General features: G+C 40.5%; 1 protein-coding gene across 3 annotated transcripts in view; it reads right to left on the minus strand.

Annotated features, from left to right (window-relative positions):
* The window catches only part of MCOLN3 (mucolipin TRP cation channel 3), a 38,064-nt gene extending 21,625 nt beyond the window's left edge, over positions 1 to 16,439 (minus strand). Inside the window, exons 1-4 of one of the 3 annotated variants that reach the window (XM_055403406.2) lie at positions 16,234 to 16,439; positions 11,312 to 11,541; positions 7,044 to 7,211; positions 1,360 to 1,513 (exon numbers count right to left, since the gene is read on the minus strand). In XM_055403406.2, the coding sequence (XP_055259381.1) occupies positions 1,360 to 1,513; positions 7,044 to 7,211; positions 11,312 to 11,539 (550 nt within the window). In that variant the 5' untranslated portion in view covers positions 11,540 to 11,541; positions 16,234 to 16,439. Of the gene's footprint in view, positions 1 to 1,359; positions 1,514 to 7,043; positions 7,212 to 11,311; positions 11,542 to 16,029; positions 16,192 to 16,233 lie in introns of those variants that run through there. The other 2 variants (XM_055403409.2, XM_055403405.2) reach the window with 2 other exon arrangements.
* Positions 16,440 to 21,624: the final 5,185 nt, after the last annotated feature.

The following is a 21,624-nucleotide window of genomic DNA, read 5'->3' on the forward strand; positions in this document are numbered from 1 at the left end:
AACTCTATATCACTAACCTTGTATAGAAGGCCATCTTCCTTTCTGTCTTTTTTAGCCTAAATTTTGAGGCCCCTCTCCCTTTTTGTATCCTATGCATACATCTGCCATCAAGCCATCTCATTCTCTGTTGTCCCCTTCTTCTCCTGCCCCCAATCCCTCCAAGCATCAGAGTCTTTTCCCATGAGTCAACTCTTCGCATGAGGTGGCCAATGTATTGGAGGTTCAGCTTTAGCATCAGCCCTTCCAATGAATACCCAGGACTGACCGACTCGATGGAGGTGGGTTTGAGTGAACTCCGGGAGTTGGTGATGGACAGGGAGAACTGGCGTGCTGTGATTCATGGGGTCGCAAAGAGTTGGACACGACTGAGCGACTGAACTGAACTGAACTGACAGTGTCTAAGATAAAATTTTATATGTTTAAAGTATCTATTTTAAAAAAACATTATGGGTTGACAATTTCCCCTCAATAAATACTTTTTTTAAAAAGGAAGACAGCCTCTTAGAAGGTTTTTACTAGTCAGTACTATGATCCTTTATTATTTTTCTCAAAGAAAAAGACCCAGCAGCTACTGCTGAAAGAACTTACTTTTTAACTCAATGACCTAAGTTAATGTTTTAGGGACAAATTGTAAATAGAACTTTGCTAATAGGAATAAATTATGCTGTTCTAAATTCTGGTTCTCACTGGTGGTGGTTTAGTTGCTAAGTTGTGTCTCTTTGCAACTCCATGGACTGTAGCCCACCAGGCTCCTCTGTTCATGGGATTTCCCAGGCAAGAATACTCGAGTGGGTTGCCATTTCCTTCTCCAGGGGATCTTCCTGACCTAGGAATTGAACCCAGGTCTCCTGAAGTGCAGGCATATCTCTAACCGACTGAGCTATGAGGGAATCTCATTACTCAACTTAGCCCCAAAGATACTGAATAGTGAAGTACTATTGAGGGGAGAAAGTTCTGTATATTATATATTCAAGAATTTGCAAACATTTGTTTTACAAGGGCAATATCTATCTATTAAACTGGCTTATCCAGAAGAGAGGTTGTGGAATAAAATGGCTAAGAGCACAGCCTGGGTCAAATTTCAGCACTATCTCTTACTAGGTCCACCTTGAGCAGATTACTAAACCTTCTGAGCCACACTTTAGTCTTCTGAAAAATGAGGATAATAATAAACTTGTCTTGTTGATTTTTTGTCTGTTTGTTTAAGAATCATGAGGTATAGTGAAGTACCTGGCATAATTGATACAGTTCTTACTATGACCTAATAGCACAGGCCAAATCAACATTTTCAGAGATGAAATTACTGACTTTAAATCAAGGAGTTAAAAATGGAAGTTCTAGCTTATAGAAGAATATCACCAGTTTCAATTTCTGGGTCAATGTCAAAGGTATCAATTCCAGGATAGATGTTTCCTTGCTTGTAGAAGTGCCAACAGACTGCCATGGCCGACTGCTCCGTGCCCTTGTTCTCAAATGCATGATTCCCAACTGAGACGTTGCATAGCTGCAAATACTTCAACCAAAAAGAGAAACAGAAAATGAGAGCACCCAGCCAGGCAGAAGTGAAGTCATGATCCCCCTCCCTCCCTGCCTTTGAAACGGTGTGTTCCCACCTCCTGTCCAGGTGGAGACTGGAAAGTAATTGACATGCTACTGTGCATTGGGATGGCAGAGGGCAAAGAGCACTTGTGAATTAGAGCTCTGGGTTCAAGTCTCATTTCTGTGATTGTGAGCAAGTCACAAACTTTATCGGCCTCTGCTTTCTTACCTGCAAAATTAAAGGCTGAATTTACCCTTAAATAACATTTCAAGTTCTTTCCTCCTTTAAAGAACTATGTTTAGGAAGTGACTTTTACATTTAATGTGAGTACAAACTTTATTTATCTTTGAACTATTTTCTATAGTCAAGAGTTCTGCTTTGCTATAATGAAGTGGGATAAAACTGTTCCAGACTAACCAGCAAAACTTTGTCTACAGATAATTTTTTTTTTAATCTTTATCTTTGCAAGAATACAGCTTAGCCAGTTTTAAGCAATATTCCACTACTGAAAGTCCTCCCATGATTTCCTGTGTCTCAGGATAAACTTAAAAGCTCTTTTCCAGGGCCTGGAAAGTCCTACTTCTGGCTCTTCCCTCACTCCTTTGCATACTTGCCTTAAACATACTAAATGTTTTCCAGCCTCCAGGGCCTTTGCTGTTGCCAGTCCTTCAGCCTGAAATATTCTTCCTCAGACTTCAAGTCCCCATAGAGGCCTTTTCTGACCATCTTGAGACCACTGTTCATGTTTTATGCCACCCAATTTTTTTTTCATAGCAGTCATCACTGTTGGAAATCAAATTATTTTGCTCAATTTGTTTAAAATCCATCTCTTCCATTAGAATCTAAGTTCCACAGGGCAAGGAACTAATCAAGCCCACTGCACTAACCTCAGCACTTAGAACCATATTGTAAGCAGATAGGCTGGGCAGGGGGTGGGTCCCTGGAGAAAGAGAATACATGTGACTTTGTCATAAGAGAAGACATTTTTGGCCTCAGCCTTTTTGGATCAAATGCTGGTCCTTAAACAGGTCTCAGTAATTAATAATATTAAGGGAACAAACGAATGTAGAAACAAATGACTGTTATCAGACAAGTAACAACAGCAGAGATAACACACCCATTGTAAAGATTCCCAGCTCTGTTTCAGTGGTAAAGATTAGCCCGTAACACTTAACCTTTCCTGACCCTCATGACTTCAATCAACTAAAACCTGGACTCTGTCGACTGCCCAAGCCCCTTCATAAATATGCAGGTGCCCTTAACTTACAAGTTTCCCAATTTTACTGTCCCAGGAGACACTGCTTTGAGAAAGATCCCTGGTGTTCTCCTTATTTGCTGCAAATAATAAATCCTTCCTTCTGATTTTTAGTTTGGTTGGGTCTTTTGGCTTGACATCCACCAAGAGGCAAACCCAGCTTTCAGGTAAGAGTACACAGAGTACATGCTCAAATATTTGTCAAGTTAACCAAAACTACTATAATATGAGAGAATCTTCATCCACTAGAGCTCATCTACATACAGTAGGGTGGTAAACTGCTAGGATAGGATTTGTTACGGCACCAACATTTCTCCTAGCACTGGGACTGGGAAAATGCGCCAGAAATCTACAGCAATATAATTAAGCTGTACAAATCATTAAATAGTATTATGTCCTGCATCTAGAGGAAATAGTCTAATGCTAGACATATTTAGTTTTGAGATATTTCCCATACAAGGAAATAAGTGCCTTAAGTCTTTCTAAAGCTACTCAGAGTCCAATTGGTAGTTTTATACTGGGGCATGGGAGAGTAGAGGAATACAATATATTAAGTGAAAAAAAGAAGTAAAAGATACTGAATGTGGTAAGGTTCCACGGAGACCAATATGCCTGAAATATGAGATACCTCCTGCCTGTGAAGTGAAGTCACTCTGTCGTGTCCGACTCTTTGAGACCCCGTGGACTGTAGCCTACCAGGCTCCTCCGTCTGTGGGATTCTCCAGGCAAGAGTACTGGAGTGGGTTGGGAGGTAAAGCCAGAAAGGCAGGCAGGGGTCCTGTATGGACCCCTGTAGCCCTTCTGAGTAGCCCACTCCCTGTGAAGCAGTCCAGACAGGAATTACTTAAAGATCTGAACCTCCTATCATAGAAACTTGTGTCTTAAACCTTACAAGATCTTGAAACAGAAAAGATCCAAGCTGTGGGCCTTCAGGTACACGCTATTTTTATAAATGATTCTACAGCCAGACTTGCTTGCTGTCTTAATAAGGCTACTTGTAGAGTCTGAGGGCTTCCAGCAGTAAAGAACCTGCCTGCCAATGTAAGAGACTCAGGTTCGATCCCTAGGTTGGGAAGATCCCCTGGAGGAGGAAATGGAAACCCACTCCAGAATTCTTGTCTGGAGAATCCCATGGACAGAGGAGCCTGGTGGGCTACTGTCCATAGGGTCACAAAGAATTGGATATGACTGAAGTGACTTAGCATGTGAGGTCTGAGCAGTTGCAGAGATGGATGGTGTGGACAAACAGTGTTGCCTGCCATTCCCATAAACAACAAGTGTTGCCAGTCATCAAGCCTTCAGCCACTATAGTGGTGCTGAGGGTATGCCCTGAGGGGAATTCAGGATGGAGGAAAACAGGATACTTGTCCTGGATGGCTAAGATGTATATCAAAGAAATAACTGCCATTAGGCCATATTCATCTTCCCAGAAAATCATTAGCTTGAGATATCTGGTTTTTTGTGATTAGCAGTAATCTTTTGATGTTCCACTACATGGTTCTTGTTTTGTTTTCTGCAAAAACGCTCTTTGGAATAGGCTCTCAGAGCTATCTGAGAGGCTACCTTCCTGGGCTACAGTCCTTGGTGATGTCCTCGAATAAAACATAATTCTCAACTTTTAGGTTATGCTTTTTATTTCCAGTCAACAATCGTCAGGGGCAAGTAGCAGAACTGTGGTCAGCTAAAGGGCCAATTTGGAGCCGGAGTCAGAAGACTCTGGGAGGGGAAGGTGGTATAAGACTATCATTGAAAGGCAGGTGCCCGGTAGGACTGACTAATGGGGCACCTAAGTGGCTATGACATCTGTCGGGCTCTAATGAGGCTGGCATCTCTCCCCACCTGCCTCTGCAGCTCCACCTTGAAAGAACTAGTTTTTCACATGGATTCATGGGTCCTAGGGCATGCTTTGGGAGACTATATAAAAATAGACTACATAAAAATCCCTACCTGAGAAATATGGCACCCAAAGTAAAGCAGATTCAATAGCTTGTTCCTTGATTACAGATGCATTTTTTTGTGTTCTCCCTGTGATTACCTGATCTGAACACAAGAATCTTTTGAGCTCATTCATTCACAAACATCTGAGTGCCTGATATGTACCTCCATCTTCATGAAATAAATATATCAATATCTGGCACTGAACACTATCATAAAATGAGGAATACCAAGCAGTCAAATCTGTGATTTCAGGTGAATCATTTAGAATAAACTGCCAGAAGTGGTAGGAAAGATGGGAGGGGAAAGAGGGTAACCAACTAGAAGTAGGGATTTATAGACTGTGTTTGAGCTGCAAAAAAGTAAGTGGTTCCAAGACCCTGAGACTTTAAATCTAAGCAATTGATCAGAAAGAGAAGCAGCTCTGACAAGTAGGTGGGAAGAGAATATGCATCTGCTTTGAACAGAGTGATTCTGAGGTCCTTGTGAGCTCTCTTCACACAACAGTGTGAGCAACTGTTTTGGAAACATCTGTCTTGGCATGGGTGACAGTGGGGGAAATTCTGCAGGAAAAGGACAGACCTTTGAAGACTGCCCTAAGTTAAGAGGCAGCCGAAAGAAGGAACCCAGTAAAGACAACCCAAACATGATTGATAAAAGCCAGGATATAGTATTAAAATAACTAGGTCTTTGACATTCCAATACATAAATAGACATACTAAACAAGAGTGATGCTGTTACAACCAGTGTTAAATCAGGATAAGCCTAGAGATTATTCAGTTAGATGACGTTTCAGAGATCCACTCTTTAGGAAAACTAGTCATGGAAATAACTCTAAGGGCTGAGAAGCTACTGTCTTTCCTGTCAGTTCTTGGTGACTATCACCTCAACTATCAAGGTATTTCCTTACAGCAGACAAAGATGTTTCTTTCATATCTGTCCATGTTTTCCCTATTCACTTCTCTGGAATAATGTAGAATAATGACCTTATTAACCACAAAAACTTTATTCACTAATATTGTGATTAAGATACTTTTTTACCTTCAGTTTAAAATGCATGATAGTGCTTGGAAGATGGTAGGGAGCCACTTGCCCAAGGTAAACTCTACCCCAAATGTATCTACCTATTTACTAGCACAAGGAATCTACCTACGTGCAATTCTATAAAGAAAAAAGAAATCTGATAAACAGAACTGCCTGAATGCCAAATACTATATCTTTAAGACTGCTTTTAACCTTCATAATAAAGGCAAAAATGTTTTAGGAAGAATTTATTGAATGGTTTATCTCTCACCTCTACCCACCCCTCCTGTCAAAAAGAAATTACTAATTTGCTTCAGAGTAATTCAGATAAACTTAGTAATCTTAAAACAAGAATCTCAAAACTTAATATCTCCAGAATTTTACTACTATTTGACCTTACAAATTGTAGGACATAATTCTATTTAACAACACACGTAGCTTACTTCTATTATTATAGATTTCTGGACAATTTTTGTAATCTGAATGCTATCAGAAAGCCTTAGTGTCACAAATATGTATTTTATCCCATAGTTTGTCTCTGGGAAAATGAAAAGCCCTAATTACACTATAACAATTTTTGAAGAAGAGTTATAATTTTTATATATACTGCAGTTAGTACTGCAGAAATGTTGTCTGCAGTACTTACTCAGGTTGGAAATGCTGACTTCAAGAAAGCTGCCAAAGATTCCTACAAAATAGCAGATTTTCAGACTTGAGAAAGTACTGTTTGTTTGTAGCAAAAACAAATTGATTAGAAACTCACAGTAGAAATTTGACCCACATGTATGAAAAACAAGCTTCCTTTTTGAAGCAGTTAATCAAATGTTACAATAAAACCATTGCCTTATGTGACATAAAGGCCTTTCTTATTTTTAAAATGAATTTCAGGTCTTGGTCACTCTACACTTTCTGCAAGGTTAATAATCTCATTATTTTTTAAGGGTCCCTGAACATATAAACTCTGAAACCTTAATGACTACTTACAACCAAGGTCATGGTTAATAATTTTAAATCTTTGAGGTTCTTATGCCAAGCCCTAGATCTGACTCTTTTAATTAAGTCTTTAAAGTTTCTGTCTCTCTGTTACTAAACAAAAGCTCTTCTCAACTGAGTTTTGTAAAAGTTTGTTGGCAAAGTTACAAAAATTAATGGTGTCATACATGACATTTATAATTTCATTAATAAATGCTCACTCTTGTACACCTGAATGTCAGCTTCTATTTTGCACACTGCTAACAATTCTCCAGTTTAATCTTTCTCCCAAGTAAAGAAATCATGTGCCTGACTTACCTGGTTCACTGCAAAGACGATCTGATCATACACATCTCTTTGTGTATACACTGCATATGTGTCATCCATTCTGTCTATATAGCCTTTTAGGAAGAGGTGCTTGAATGCTACAGTGTTCTCTTCCTTGAAAGCTACCACCATCTGGTTACTCAAGCCAAAAAAGATCAGCTTAAAAGAAAGAAAAAGAGGGTGAAATGGCAATGAAATAAAGGTTTCCACTAAATGATTAATTCATCTATTCAAGATTCAATACCTAATTAATTCCTAATATATTCTATAGAAATTAAACATTTGGCAGTTGGGAACTAATTTGTCCTTAAAGATAAGGTGGGTTTCTAGTTTTAAACTAAAAGAAACTGACTTTGCATACTTTCCACATTTATTTTCAAGTACGATCTCACTTATGACATTGTCCCCACCAATAAAAACTTTAGGAGCTCTGAGAAGTCCTTCAGGAGTTCTTTAGCTCAGAGGAGCAAGATAACTTTGACAAAGGAAGTTGGAAGGTTTCCCTAAGGGAAGAAAGAATAATAGAAACCCTGTAGTATGTGCCTAACTTGGGGCAGGGGACATTTGAGAAGCGTGTGGAGAAAGCGAAGAAGGTCAAGTTGAACTTAGCACTTTGAGGGGGACACTGAGGACACCAGCATAATTCAATTAGAGAAACAGTGAGGAAAAATGTGAGCAGAAACACTGAAGTCAGATGGTGCAGGAGCTTGAAGAGCAAGTAGAAGATTTCAAAATGAAGTCTTCAGGACATCAGGAAGGCTTGAGGCAGGTGTACAATAAAACCTAAGGAATATATAAGTTTAGGTCTTACAATCAAACTATATTTCTAGGACTGATTACCAAAACTGTGACAGTAAGACCAAAAGTAAAAATATTCTTTCAACTCATCTCTAAATTAAAGTACATTAACATATATTCTTAGGGCTTCCCTTATAGCTCAGTTGGTAAACAAATCTCCTGCAATGCAGGAGACCCCGGTTTGATCCCTGGGTTGGGAAGATCCCCTGGAGAAGGGAAAAGCTATCCACCCCAATATTCTGGCCTAGAGAATACCATGGACTATATAGTCCATGGGTTTGCAAAGAGTTGGACGTGACTGAGTGACTTTCACTTTCAGCTTTTAAACATATTCTTAATATTCATGTAGGACTGACCCCCAAGTTTTATATGAAATTCAGTTGTTCTCTCTGATGTGCACACACACACACACAGAGAGTAAGTTTAGAAGATATACTCTGACTTAGATCCCAAAGTGAGGGGATAACATATATTTTGCATAGAAAAGGGAACAACACTGAAAACCTATGTTCCATCCACTATTCCAGGTACTTTCTTCAATTCCAGGTACTTTCTTCACACCAATCCCACATTATAGTTCCTAATACACCCACTTCACAGATGCATAAAGACTCAAAGAAGTTGAATAATTTTTAACAGTAGCAAGTGTATAGTCAAAGTTCAAACCCAAGTCTAACAAACTAAATCTAAGCTCTAACTACACTATCATGCTACACAAAGTATGCAGGATCTGATCAGGGAAGAACAGAGATAGTTAGACCAATCCTTTCCCCTCTCACCTACCCTTGTAATGTATGCCTTGTCCCCACACATCATCACTCTCTGTCTAACTTGACTTTCATTTCTAAAGAGTCTCTTTGAACTGTGTCCTATTTAATCTCAGGAAGATGATGGCTTGATAGTCCAGGGATTTTACATCTGTTGAAACTGATGATTAAAAGATTCCAGAGAATTTCCAAAGATATTTTTACCAATTCATTCAAATATATGAGTACCGCCACAAGCCAGCACTGAGCCATGTCCTAAGCATCCAATGTGTAGACAGTCCCTGACCTCAAGGATCTATGGGCAGACAGAAGGGGCGCTGCAGAGAGAGAACTGCTATAAATCAGAGACTGGGTCAGGCAGTGGTAAAAGGGAAACTTTTCCTAGGCTACCTATCATCACAGACATCTTTCTTTTGCTGCTGCAGACACAAAATCTCCAACTTAACAGAAATGCCACCATCTTTTCCCTGAAAAGAGGAAATCTGTCATCAAGCCACCCTCTGTTGCTCAAAGTCTTTATGTAATATTTGCTTGATTGATCCAATGTAGATTAAGGAAACATTACTGTTAGGAAAAATCCTCAGTTACTTAAAAAAAAACAAAATACACTTACCTAAATGCCTTTTATATGCTTAATACTAACAGGCTTAACATCTTAAACTGTTAGTCAATTTTCCTCTTGACTGCCTTAGGAAACACAGGAAAGATAGAGGAGCTCCCTAAAAGATTTAGGAGTAATTAAGAACATCGGAGAAGGCAATGGCAACCCACTCCAGTACTCTTGCCTGGAAAATCCCATGGATGGAGGAGCCTGGTAGGCTGAAGTCCGTGGGGTCGCTAAGTCAAACATGACTGAGCGACTTCACTTTCACTTTCATGCATTGGAGAAGGAAATGGAAACCCACTCCAGTGTTCTTGCCTGGAGGATCCCAGGGACGGGGGAGCCTGGTGGGCTGCCGTCTATGGGGTCGCACAGAGTCGGACTTAGCAAGAACATAAGTCTTAGAATAGAAAATGAGTTTGAGTCTCAGTTCTACTCTTCTAGTTTCCTGACTATGACAGGTTATTTTACTTCACTAAACCTCAGTGTTCTCATCTGTATAGTGGGGATCCACTACCTACCTCTGATTTAAGAACTGAATATGATGACGTTTAGCGTGAAACACAGTAAACACAGAAGTGGTACTTATCATTACAAGTAGAAAATATTTATGTTCAACTGATACAGGCTTCCCCTCCGACTTATCAGAAACAACATAGAGAAATACTTTCACTATTGTGACATACATTATCACTTGGAAATTAAGAATTTCAATTCAAACTTGCCAAGTATATTGGGAATCAAACAACCATTTTTATGTCGATAATTAGAGCACATGTATCTAAAGTATTAATTCTGCCACTGGCCGTACTAGTCAGTACTCGTCATGTGGCATTCAAAAAACTTTATAAATATCAGCTCCTTATTCTGTAAACTGAAGGAGTCCAGTATTTATCCAATAGAAGTATTGCTGATATTAAAAAAAATAATGTCTTGGAACAAGATAATCACTCAAATGTCAGTTTCCTTTACACAACATCTAGCATCAGAAACTTAGGCAAGAATCTCATCAACTTCAATGAATGGAAAAAGTAACATCAACATATATACACTATCATGTTTAAAACAGATAGCTGGTGAGAAGTACACAACACGGAGTTCAGTCTGGCGCTCTGATGACCTAGAGGGGATGGGAGAGGGGAGGGAGGTTTAAGAGGGAGAGTATATATGTACAATTACGGTTCATCTGCATTGCTGTACGGCAGAAACCACCACAAAATTGTAAAGCAATTATCCTCCAATTAAAAAATAAATAAATAAAAGAATTTCACCAACTTCATATGATTGCCAGCTTCTAACAATCAAGAAGAATTTGTCCTCAATAATCAGTTAAGATGTGTAATTTCAGAGTTAAACAAATTCTCCTTAAACACCAGTCATTTATTTACATATGCATTTTTCACCAAATTAAGAAAAAATAAACCTATCACCTATTTTTCCTATTGAAATGTGCTTTTATTTTTGCTCTTTTGCTTTAAACAAGAGATAATTACTCTCACTAGCAGGAACATACCTTCACAAGAGTAAATTATAAATATATATAAAGAATCACAAAACATAATTTCCCCCCAAAATGTTAAGAGAAGCCAAGGAAATGAGATTCAGCATCTCCTAAAATGAAGTCTCGTATTTCACTACCTATGTTACTCCTTTTAATCAGCTCCACATTCTTCTACTTCAGGGCTCCCATGATCACAGGGATGTGAGAATCCAAATAATTATGAAGAGAGAAATTTTCAGGCAACTAACTAGGGAAAAAAGAAATCTCTAATTGGGCAACAGCTAGCTTCCCAAGTTGATTTAGAAACCTTCAGCTAAACTCCTTGACTGGAAGCAAAGTATTAAAATTTTCTTTTCCTGAAATCTAATTACACTATGTGAGTAAAAATACAATTTAATGAAAGATGAAAAGAAACAAGTTGGGGGGAAAAGTCTTCTTTCACAAATATGGAAGAGAGAGGATTTACGATTGTCTATCTCCTAATTTATTGTTATGAGGCATATAGTTAGAAAGTTATTTAAAAATAAAACAAAACACAGTCATCTTTGTTAGTAAAAGAAAACTTTGCTAAACTCTGATCTGAGGTGCCTACCTGTATAGTCACCATTGCAATTTTTAGAATTTGTATGGCAAGTTTCCAGGGTTTTCTACCTCGAGCCCAGAACTTCTCACAAGGATTCATGAAAAAAAATTTGAGCCTTCGTCTCATCTGGTCTTCTAATAGAAGTTCCTCAGAGGGAGATGTATGCTGGTTAAAAGTGCAGCGATTTTCCTCTTCATGAGAGCTGCAACTACTTACAGCAGCCTCAGGATTTGCCATCTCTAGGAGGAAAAACAAAAAACAAAACTGTAAGGAAAGGCAATATCTATGTTCTTTGTTTTTGGAGGATGGTTGATGGAGTTCAAAGAAAAGATCTGCTTTCAAATAAGCACCATTGTTCTAAACTGCACCTTTGAAGATCAAGGAACAGGACAGAAAGCCGAGAAGTAAACCCTATGGTCAATTAATCCACCACAAAGGAGGCAAGAATATACAATGGAGAAAAGACAGTCTCTTTAATAAGTGGTGCTAGGAAAACTGGATAGCTACCTATAAAAGAATGAAATTAGAACATTCTCTAACATGATATACAAAAATTAACTCAAAATGGATTGAAGACCTAAACGTAAGACTGCTGTGCTGCTAAGTCACTTCAGTCTTGTCCGACTCTGTGCGACCCCACAGTCGGCAGCCCACCAGGCTCCCCGTCTGTGGGATTCTCCAGGTAAGAACACTGGAGTGGGTTCCCATTTCCTTCTCCAATGCGTGAAAGTGAAGTCACTCAGTCGTATCCAACTCTTAGCGACCCCATGGACTGCAGCCTACCAGGCTCCTCCATCCATGGAATTTTCCAGGCAAGAGTACTGGAGTGGGTTGCCATTGCCTTCTCCGGAAGGTAAAACTGGATACTATTAAACTCTTAGAGGAAAACATAGGCAGAATACTCTTCAACACAAATCACTGCAGTTATCTTTTTTGATTTGTCTCTGAGAGTAATGGAAATAAAAATGAAAATAAACATATGAGACCTAATTAAACTCAAAAGCTTTTGCAAAGTAAACCACAAACAAAATGAAAAGACAACCCACGGACAAGTATTAAAAATATATAGGAGGAAATATTTGCAAACGATATGACTGACAAGGGATTAGTCTCCAAAATGTACAAGCAGCTCATGTAGCTCAATATAAAAAAACAAACAACCCCAATCAAAAACGGGCAAAAGACCTAAACAGACATTTCTCCAAAGACTTGCAGATGGTCAAGAGGCATGTGAAAAGAATCTCAACATCACTAATTATTAGAGAAATGAAAAGCAAAACTACAATGAGGTATCACCTCACATCAGTCAGAATGGCCATCATCAAAAAATCTACAAACATAAATGCTGGGTGTGAAGAAAAAGAAACCTCCTACACTACTGAAGGGAATGTAATTTGGCACAGTCACTATGGAGAACAGTATGGAGATACCTTAAAAAACTAAAAACAAAGCTACCATATGATCCAGTAATCCCAGTACTGGGCATATATCTGGAGAAAAAACATGATTAGAATGGATACATGCACCCCAATGTTCACTGCAGTGCTGTTTACAATACCCAAGACACAGAAGCAACCTAAACATCCAGCAACATACGAACAGGCAAAGAAGATGTGGTATGAATACATATATGGAATATTACTCAGCCATGAAAAAGAAAGTATTCCATTTGCAGCAACATGGATGGACCCACAGATGATCATGCTAAATGACATCAGAGAAAGACACATACCATGTGATATCATTTATATGTGGAACCTAAAAAAAAAAAAAGTCATACGATGAACTTATTTACAAAGCAGAAACAGACTTCCAGTCACAGAAAACAAACTTATGGTTACCAAAGGGGAAAGGTGAGAAAGAGTTTAATTAGGACACTGGGATTAACATGCATACTGCTACTGCTGCTGCCGCTTAGTCACTTTGTTCTACTCCATGCGACCCTATGGACTGTAGCTCACCAGGCTCCGCTTTCCATGGAATTCTGCAGGCAAGAGTACTGGAGTAGGTTGCCATTTCCTCCTCCAGGGGATCTCCCCAACTCAGGAATCAAACCAAACTCTCATGCATTGCAGGCAGATTTCACTGAGCTACCAGGGAAGCCCCAACATATATACACTGCTATATATAAAATAATAAACAAGGACCTACTGTAATAGCACAGGGAACTCCACTCAATATTCTGCAATAATGTATATGAGAAAAGAATCTGAAAAAGCAATAGATACATGGATATGTACGACAATTCACTGTGTATCTGGAACTAAAACAACATTTTAAGTCAACTATAATATAAAACAAATTTTTTTAAAATTTAAAAAAAAGAATGTGATTACGATTACAAAAAAATAAACTGCATTTTAGTGTTTACAGAATCAATTAGAACATAGCAAGTCATTTTTCTTTTTATTTCAGTCACTGAATGAATTTTTACCCAATTGAAAACAACCAAGTTCAAAGGGCTGCTGTTAATAGAAGATTATAGTACCAATATATAGTATGTATATGCTTTTTGCCTCATTCAATAACAGACATAGTTAGAGTAGGATGTCCTGAAAGCTCTGGAAAGGTTTCAGAAAGCAGGCTGGACTCTGAAATTATGTGCAAAATTTTGTATATATATGGATATGGGAAATTTTCCCGGGGAGATACAGTTTCATCAGATTATATAAAAAAAGTTTTTTTAAACCATTGAGTTAAAGGTAAAAAAAATGTGATGCAGAGAACAAGGATTCTGCTCTGTTTCTAATCCTGGTTCTACATTGAGACACTTCTGTGACCTTATGCAAGTCATTCAGCCTGTCTGAGCCTCAGTTTTCTCTTTGGCAAAATGGGAATAAGAATATCTATACCTTCATGTGTTTCTAGTGAGAAAATGAAAATAAAGCCCTTGCATAGGGTCTAACACTAAACCATCAGCCTTACTTTCCCTATAGCCCCAGCACACATAGCAGCTTCCTAAACAGCCAACAAAGTTCTTAAGAGGCAGTGTGAGCTTCAGGGGACTTAAAAAGGAGGTCTGCAAAGAACTCAGAATCTCAATTTAAGTCCAAATACCAGCCAGCAACATCACTTGCATTAAGCTTTTTACTGAGGGCATTTATATTTATATAGCACATTTTACTTTTCAAAGCACTTCATACCTTTTTTTGTCCCTTTGAAAGGGATAGGGCTGGTTTTATGTCTTCATAGTCAACTTATTCAAAGTGATAAAGAAGTCACTTTGTAAACTGGAACCTACCCTGGACTGTCCCTCAGACTAATCTTGATATTATGGAAACTTCTTCAAAATAAAATACCACAAACCACTATGGACAGTATTGTTCTTTTTTACAGAACAGAAAGGCTGCTTCTGTGTGATATTTTTACAGAAAATTCTACTCAGAGATTGGGATGTGGGGAAGAGTCAAAGTGTACTAATACAATATCTAACAAGTCACTGTTCGGGTGCTTTCTAAGTCTAGAATTCAACATTTGGTTCTGAGTCAAACATTGTCAGCAAACCCACCATCTCCAAATAGTAGATAGTGACTGTAAGATATATCCATGAGGAAGGTTTTTAAATTTTTGATGAATGAAAAGATTAATAAAGATACTGCTGAGGCAATAGAGCATACATATATTTTCAACAGTATATGCAGTGCTTTCAAACTGAAGTAATTATGAAGAATTCATTAAAGGATGGCTGCTGTGTGTGTTTAAATGCCTGTCAGTCTGAGTACAGTAACTCCTAGATAAAGACATAGGGAGAGAAGAAAGATAATCCATTAGGATTTTCACTCAAGAACATTTTATTTCCTTCTTCAAAAGGGTATATTAATATCTTCATCAGCATTTAAAGACACTGTATCTATGGGATTTATAAGGAAGCTGATTCATGCCAGTTCATGGAAACTCGCACATGACAGTAACAAAATAATGGAACTGTTAATAATATAGCCTCTGTCAGTGAATGACAGATTTGAGCTCACATTCAGACCTTTCTATTTTTGATACAAGGAAAATTAAACTATAAACAAACCAGCCACACGCTGTGTAATAGTAATCCATAGGAACAAAGTGAAAAAGAAGTCAACCACAATTAACTTACTCAGCACACCGCGCACCAAGCTTATGGAAAAGAAGCTATTTCACTCACAAGGACTGACCACTAAACTCGCTGCAAACCTTCGCTTTACTGTCACAGAAGCCCGTCTGAAGGTGCACTTTAAAAACTCGCCGCTGAAGGAGAGTCGCCCCAAACCCTGCACACCCACCCGGGCGCCGCGCAGGATGCAGGGTCCGTGGAGACGCGGGTCAGGAAGAGTCCATCCGCAATACTGGGTTTGCTCTTACAATCTGCAAACGAACACCCTGAGGTTCTTCATTCAGGGCGAGGAGAGGCTTAATTGCAGTGAACTGCAGAAAGTTAAAGCCGAAGAATACGTGTAAATAGTAACAGCCTCGCAGTTGATGACAAGGACGCGAGCTCCTTTCACGACCGACTGGGGACTGCTTTCTCCCCGCGCGGGGACGCCGGCTTTGGTCCCAAGTACATCCTCCCCCTTCCTTCTAATGAAACAGTACTCCGAGTCCGGAGAGGTCGGCTGTGCAACCAGCAGACGGCCACCGAGCCCGCAGCACCACGCGGAAGGCCGCCCCCTACCCAGGCCTCGCGGGGGAGGCCCGGCTTCCCGGGGGCGGCGCGCCGCAGCCCGAGTCCCCGCAAGTGCGGGGGCGCCACTGACCTTGTGCGCCGGGCTGCTGAGCAGCCGGGGGCCCGAACCGCTGCAGCTCGCACCCCGCTCCCTCCTGGGTCCCCTCCATAGCGCCGCCGTCGGACCCGACCCTCCCGCCGTGTATGGCTGGAGACGCGGCGGGCTCTCCGTTCGCGCCGCGGGCGCCGTTCCCACGACACCTGATGCCTCGGGGTGCGGCTGGGCTCGGCTCACCTGCGGCCGCGGCGCGGGAAGCGGGGCGCCAGAGAGGGCCGGTGGGGGGCCTACTTCTCCGGGCCGAGGCCGCGGCAGGTCAGCCGGCTCTAGACGCCTCTAAAGCCCAGCGCAGCCCGGGGTTCGACGTGAGCCGAGCGGCGGTGGCATCGTCCCCCCGCCGGCCGAGTGAACCCGTGACCCTCCTCCGCAGCTCCGCTCCCTTCCACGCCCCTTTCCGCAGCGGTCCGTCCGGACCCGGGGCGCAGGAGGCCGTCTCAACCAGCCCGGGGCCATCCGGGTGTCTGGGCGCCTCAGTCCCTTCGCGCCCCTCCCTGTCTGCTCGGGTTTCTCAGGGTGCTCCGGAGTTGCGCTGCCCGGGTGCGAGGGCGTGGGCTCCTGGCTTCCTCTTTCTACTTGGGGCTGCGGGGAAGGGTGGGTGCGTAAAAGAGCAGGATGTCAAATGACTGGAGGCATGTGAGTACCGAGTCCTCTCTAGCAGCCTTCTATTCTATTCTAATTTTTGTAGACAAAAGAAACCGGGAAGGGGAAGATCTTTCAAACTTGAGCCTTGTACCCTCTTCTAGGCCTTTCAGTTTGGGTGATTGCTATGAAATTAGTGGAGGTTGACTAGACGCTTCTAAACTGGATGTCGGGTCTGAAAGAGCCCTGAAAAGCTCTTAAAAGAAATGTGACTGGAAGTACTTGAAGTAAAGATGCTTTGCTTGGCCAGACTTCAGTCAGATTCCTGAAACCTCCTAGGTTAATCTGTGCACTTCCTTCTAAAATCCAGTTTTAGCAAGAACTTTACTAAGTCAGTTTAACTAGGAACACCCCCCTCCACCCCACTATCTAATGATCCTCAATATATGATCAGGTCCCTCATCTTCCACCATTCCCCAGGTGATGTCTGATCATCCTGGCTGTTTTTCAACAACAATCCTGCTAGGTTAATTTCGCCAGAACTCCCCTTAGCCCTATTTTCTCTTAGTAATTTTCCATCCACTGACCCCCTACCCTTCAAATTTCCACTGGCCCATGCTGTATTAGGAGCTGAGTTCCATTTCTCCCTCCACTGTAAAATCCCATTGCAGTTGTCCCTATAACTACCTGCGTGGACACTTTAATGTGTCATTGACAATTTTTTTGAGAATAGATCTCCAACCGTAACCTTTTTCTTCATGAATTCTTTTTTTTTAATTAAATTAAACTCATCAGGAATAATGAACCAGAAACTTAGATTACTTTTAATGACACCAATTTGGATTTCTTTTCATTGATTTCTTTCTTTTTTTGACTTTGAGCTAGTTTGTAAAGGTCACTGAATTTCCATAACAGGTCGTTCCTCAAATCATATCAAGAGCTTTTAGATATTTCACAAAAACTTTTCCAAATCCTAAACCAGAATAATTTGCATAGGTAGTTTATTAATGGGAATATCTTTTCTTGCAATGGGGTACAAGAATTTTATGCTGTTCGTGAACTCGAATTCCAAGTGCTGTGAACAAGATAGTCACAAGGGTATAATTGGCATACTCAATTCTCAAGCGCAATTTGGAAGACGTAATTTAATCTTTTATGCCCCTATGCCTCCACATTTTGCACTATCTCCACTATAACAGTGATGGTGGGAGTTTGAAATGCTTGATTATTCAGGAACAATCTGAACTTTAGAGGGTTTTGCAGCCCTAAGTGCTAGTCCTAGTTAGAGCTGAATTAAGTAGGCTGGTGAATAGAAAAAGCCAGGCTTTGGTGTCCGGCAGATGAAATGAAAAAAGTTAGTAAGTTATGTCTGACTCTCTGCGATCCCATGGACTATAGCCTGCCAGGATCCCCGTCCATGGAATTCTCCAGGCAAGAACCCTGGACTGGGTAGCCATTTCCTTCTCCAGGGGATCTTCCCACCAAAAGGATCAAACCTGGTGATAGGGTCTGCATGGGGGCCCATTGTTAAAATGGCTCATTGTGCTGACCTCACAAACAAAAGATAAAGTCCTAGTGACCCATGAAACTTACCACATTGCTTAAGCGACATCCTGTTTTCGCTGCTGGCACTTTCTCAACATTATGTGACCACCCTACCATGGTACACTTGAGGCTCTCTGAAGACTACATGATGGCCAGACTCCAGTTGCAGGCTAAACTAACCACTCCACTTCAGGGGATCTGATTTCCCATCTATGGGGTATAAGAGGGATCCACCAGATTGTGGGCTGCTGGTTCTTCTCAAGGGCCATTCTCCCTTTCATTCTCTTTAATAAATTTCCTTTTCTTTGCCTGACTGCTGGGCTCATTCTCTTTTTCTCCGCACTCACCTTACACTGGGGTGCCCTACATTGCAGGCACATTCTTTACCGACTGAGCCACCAGGGAAGCCCATGGTATCAGGCACCTAGGGACCCAAGTTCCCTTCTAAGCCACCTACTGCCTGGCCTCAGGGAATTGCTTAAGCTATCCACCTTCCCATTTCCTTCCATGTATAATTTGCCTACTAAAAGGAATAATGCATTTTAATTAATTTGATGCATACAAAGCACCCACTACTGTGCCTGACCTATTTTCAGTTCAGTTCAGTCGCTCAGTCGTGTCCGACTCTCCGCGACCCCATGAATCACAGCACGCCAGGCCTCCCTGTCCATCACCAACTCCCGGAGTACACTCAAACTCATGTCCACAGAGTCGGTGATGCCATCCAGCCATCTCATTCTCCGTCGTCCCCTTCTCCTCCCGCCCCCAACCTTTCCCAGCATCAGAGTCTTTTCCAGTGAGTCAACTCGTCTCATGAGGTGGCCAAAGTATTGGAGTTTCAGCTTTAGCATCAGTCCCTCCAATGAACATCCAGCATTGATCTCCTTTAGAATGGACTGGTTGGATCTCCTTGCAGTCCAAGGGACTCTCAAGAGTCTTCTCCAACACCACAGTTCAAAAGCATCGATTCTTCGGCGATCAGCTTTCTTCACAGTCCAACTCTCACATCCATACATGACCACGGGAAAAACCATTGCCTTGACTAGACGGACCTTGGTCGGCAAAGTAATGTCTCTGCTTTTTAATATACTATCAAGGTTGGTCATAACTTTCCTTCCAAGGAGCAAGCGTCTTTTAATTTCATGGCTGCAATCAGCATCTGCAGTGATTTTGGAGCCCAAAAAAACAAAGTCTGACACTGTTTCCACTGTTTTTCCATCTATTTCCCATGAAGTGATGGGACCAGATGCCATGATCTTTGTTTTCTGAATGTTGAGCTTCAAGCCAACCTTTTCACTCTCCTCTTTCACTTTCATCAAGAGGCTTTTGAGTTCCTCTTCACTTTCTGCCATAAGGGTAGTGTCATCTGCATATCTGAGGTTATTGATATTTCTCCCGGCAATCTTGATTCCAGCTTGTGCTTCTTCCAGCCCAGCGTTCCTCATGATGTACTCTGCATATAAGTTAAATAAGCAAGGTGACAATATACAACCTTGACGCACTCCTTTTCCTATTTGGAACCAGTCTGTTGTTCCATGACCGGTTCTAACTGTTGCTTCCTGACCTGCATACAGGTTTCTCAAGAGGCAGGTCAGGTGGTCTGGGATTCCCATCTCTTTCAGAATTGCAAATGTTAATCCTTTTTAAATTTTTATTTTTAAAAACTCTAAATTAGTGAAAAAATCAACTATGTTCGTAGATTGCAAGACTATTATTAAGATGTCAGTTTTCACCAGGTTCTTTGATAGATTTAATCCAATCTCAATCAAAATTTTATACAAACTGACAGGCTATTTCTAAAATTCATTGGAAATACAAAGAACCTAGAATAGCCAAAGCAATATATTAAAATAAGGGCAAAATTGGAAGACTTGCCTTACCTGATTTCAAGATTTATTATAAAGCTCTATAAGCATGACAGTTTGGAGTTTATGAAAAAAGACATATAAAAATAAAACAGAATGGAACAGACTATCAATCCCTACGCATATAGTCAATTGATTTTTAACAAAGGTACCAAAACAATGTAAAGGGGAAAATTAAGCTTTTGCAGTCAACATAGTGATATTATTGGCTCAGAGCAACATATGCTGCTGCTGCTGCTAAGTCACTTCAGTCGTGTCCGACTCTGTGTGACCCCATAGACAGAAGCCCACCAGGCTCCCCCGTCCCTGGGATTCTTCAGGCAAGAACACTGGAGTGGGTTGCCATTTCCTTCTCCAATATGTGATAGTGAAAAGTGAAAGTGAAGTCGCTCAGTCGTGTTCGACCCTTAGCGACCCCACGGACTGCAGCCTACCAGGCTCCTCCATCCATGGGATTTTTCAGGCAAGAGTACTGGAGTGGCTTGCCATTGCCTTCTCCGTAGAGCAACATATACAAAACAATATATACTGATGTTGGTGGTTTAGTCTCTTAAGACGTGTTTGATTCATGCTACCACGTGAACTGTAGCCCTCCAGGCTCCTCTGCCAGTGGGATTACCCAGGCAAGAATATTGGCTCATTTCCTGGTTCCTTCAGGGGATCTTCTCGACCCAGGGATCAAACCAGCATCTCTTGCATTGACAGGCTCATTCTTTACTGCCGAGCAAGCAGGAACAGTACTGACGTCAAGTCTAAAGGAAGACAGGAAATATTTACATACAGAGTCAAAAATTAAGGTCAACATTTTTGGAAGCATGTCAGGATCATATTAGAAAGGTTAATATCCAAGCAGTCTGTCTTGCTTGTAACTGTTGTCATATTTTAAACTGTATTCCTGGCTTTGCTGTTGAGCACTTCTTACAAATAACATAAATAGTAATATGCTTAATATATATATTATATAATTAATGTTTAATATATATAATTAATAGTTTATATATATAGAATACAAAAGTGTACTAATCCAGTGGATGGTATTTCGAGAAAGAACATTTTGCAAGCAAAATAACTTCATAAATTGGTGATTTCAACATAATTATATGTAATACTATTGCTCTCGCTAGAAAATCCCAGTGTTAATATTATCTGCTCATGTTTGCTGCATTTTTCAGAGTTTGAATATTCACTAAAAGATACAGTTCTTTGTAAAACAGACTACATATTTTCATAGTGAAAAAAGTAGTTGAGCTTATAAAAAGCAACAGATACTCTAATGCCCAATCTGATAATACTTTTGGAAGCACTTTTAACCTCTGAACCAACATCAAACACAGAGTTAAGAGGAATTTTCTCTCACCTAGAACATTTGTCGCAGAACAAAGATCAAATCTATTGGATAAGGCAATTAATGTTTATGTGTTTTAAGTTGTCATTTGAAGAATATGTTTTTGAATATTAAATTTTTTCACTTTTTATCTATAAAAATTATTTTTACTTAGAATTTATTTTGCATTAATGCTTATCTCTTTTAATGATTTTATTATGAAGTATCTATAACAGGTAGCATACAGCTGAAATA

This window comes from Moschus berezovskii, chromosome 4, assembly GCF_049115385.1.
Source record: "Moschus berezovskii isolate FMDL1 chromosome 4, NW_MosBer_1.0, whole genome shotgun sequence".
Classification (NCBI taxonomy): Eukaryota; Metazoa; Chordata; class Mammalia; order Artiodactyla; family Moschidae; genus Moschus; species Moschus berezovskii.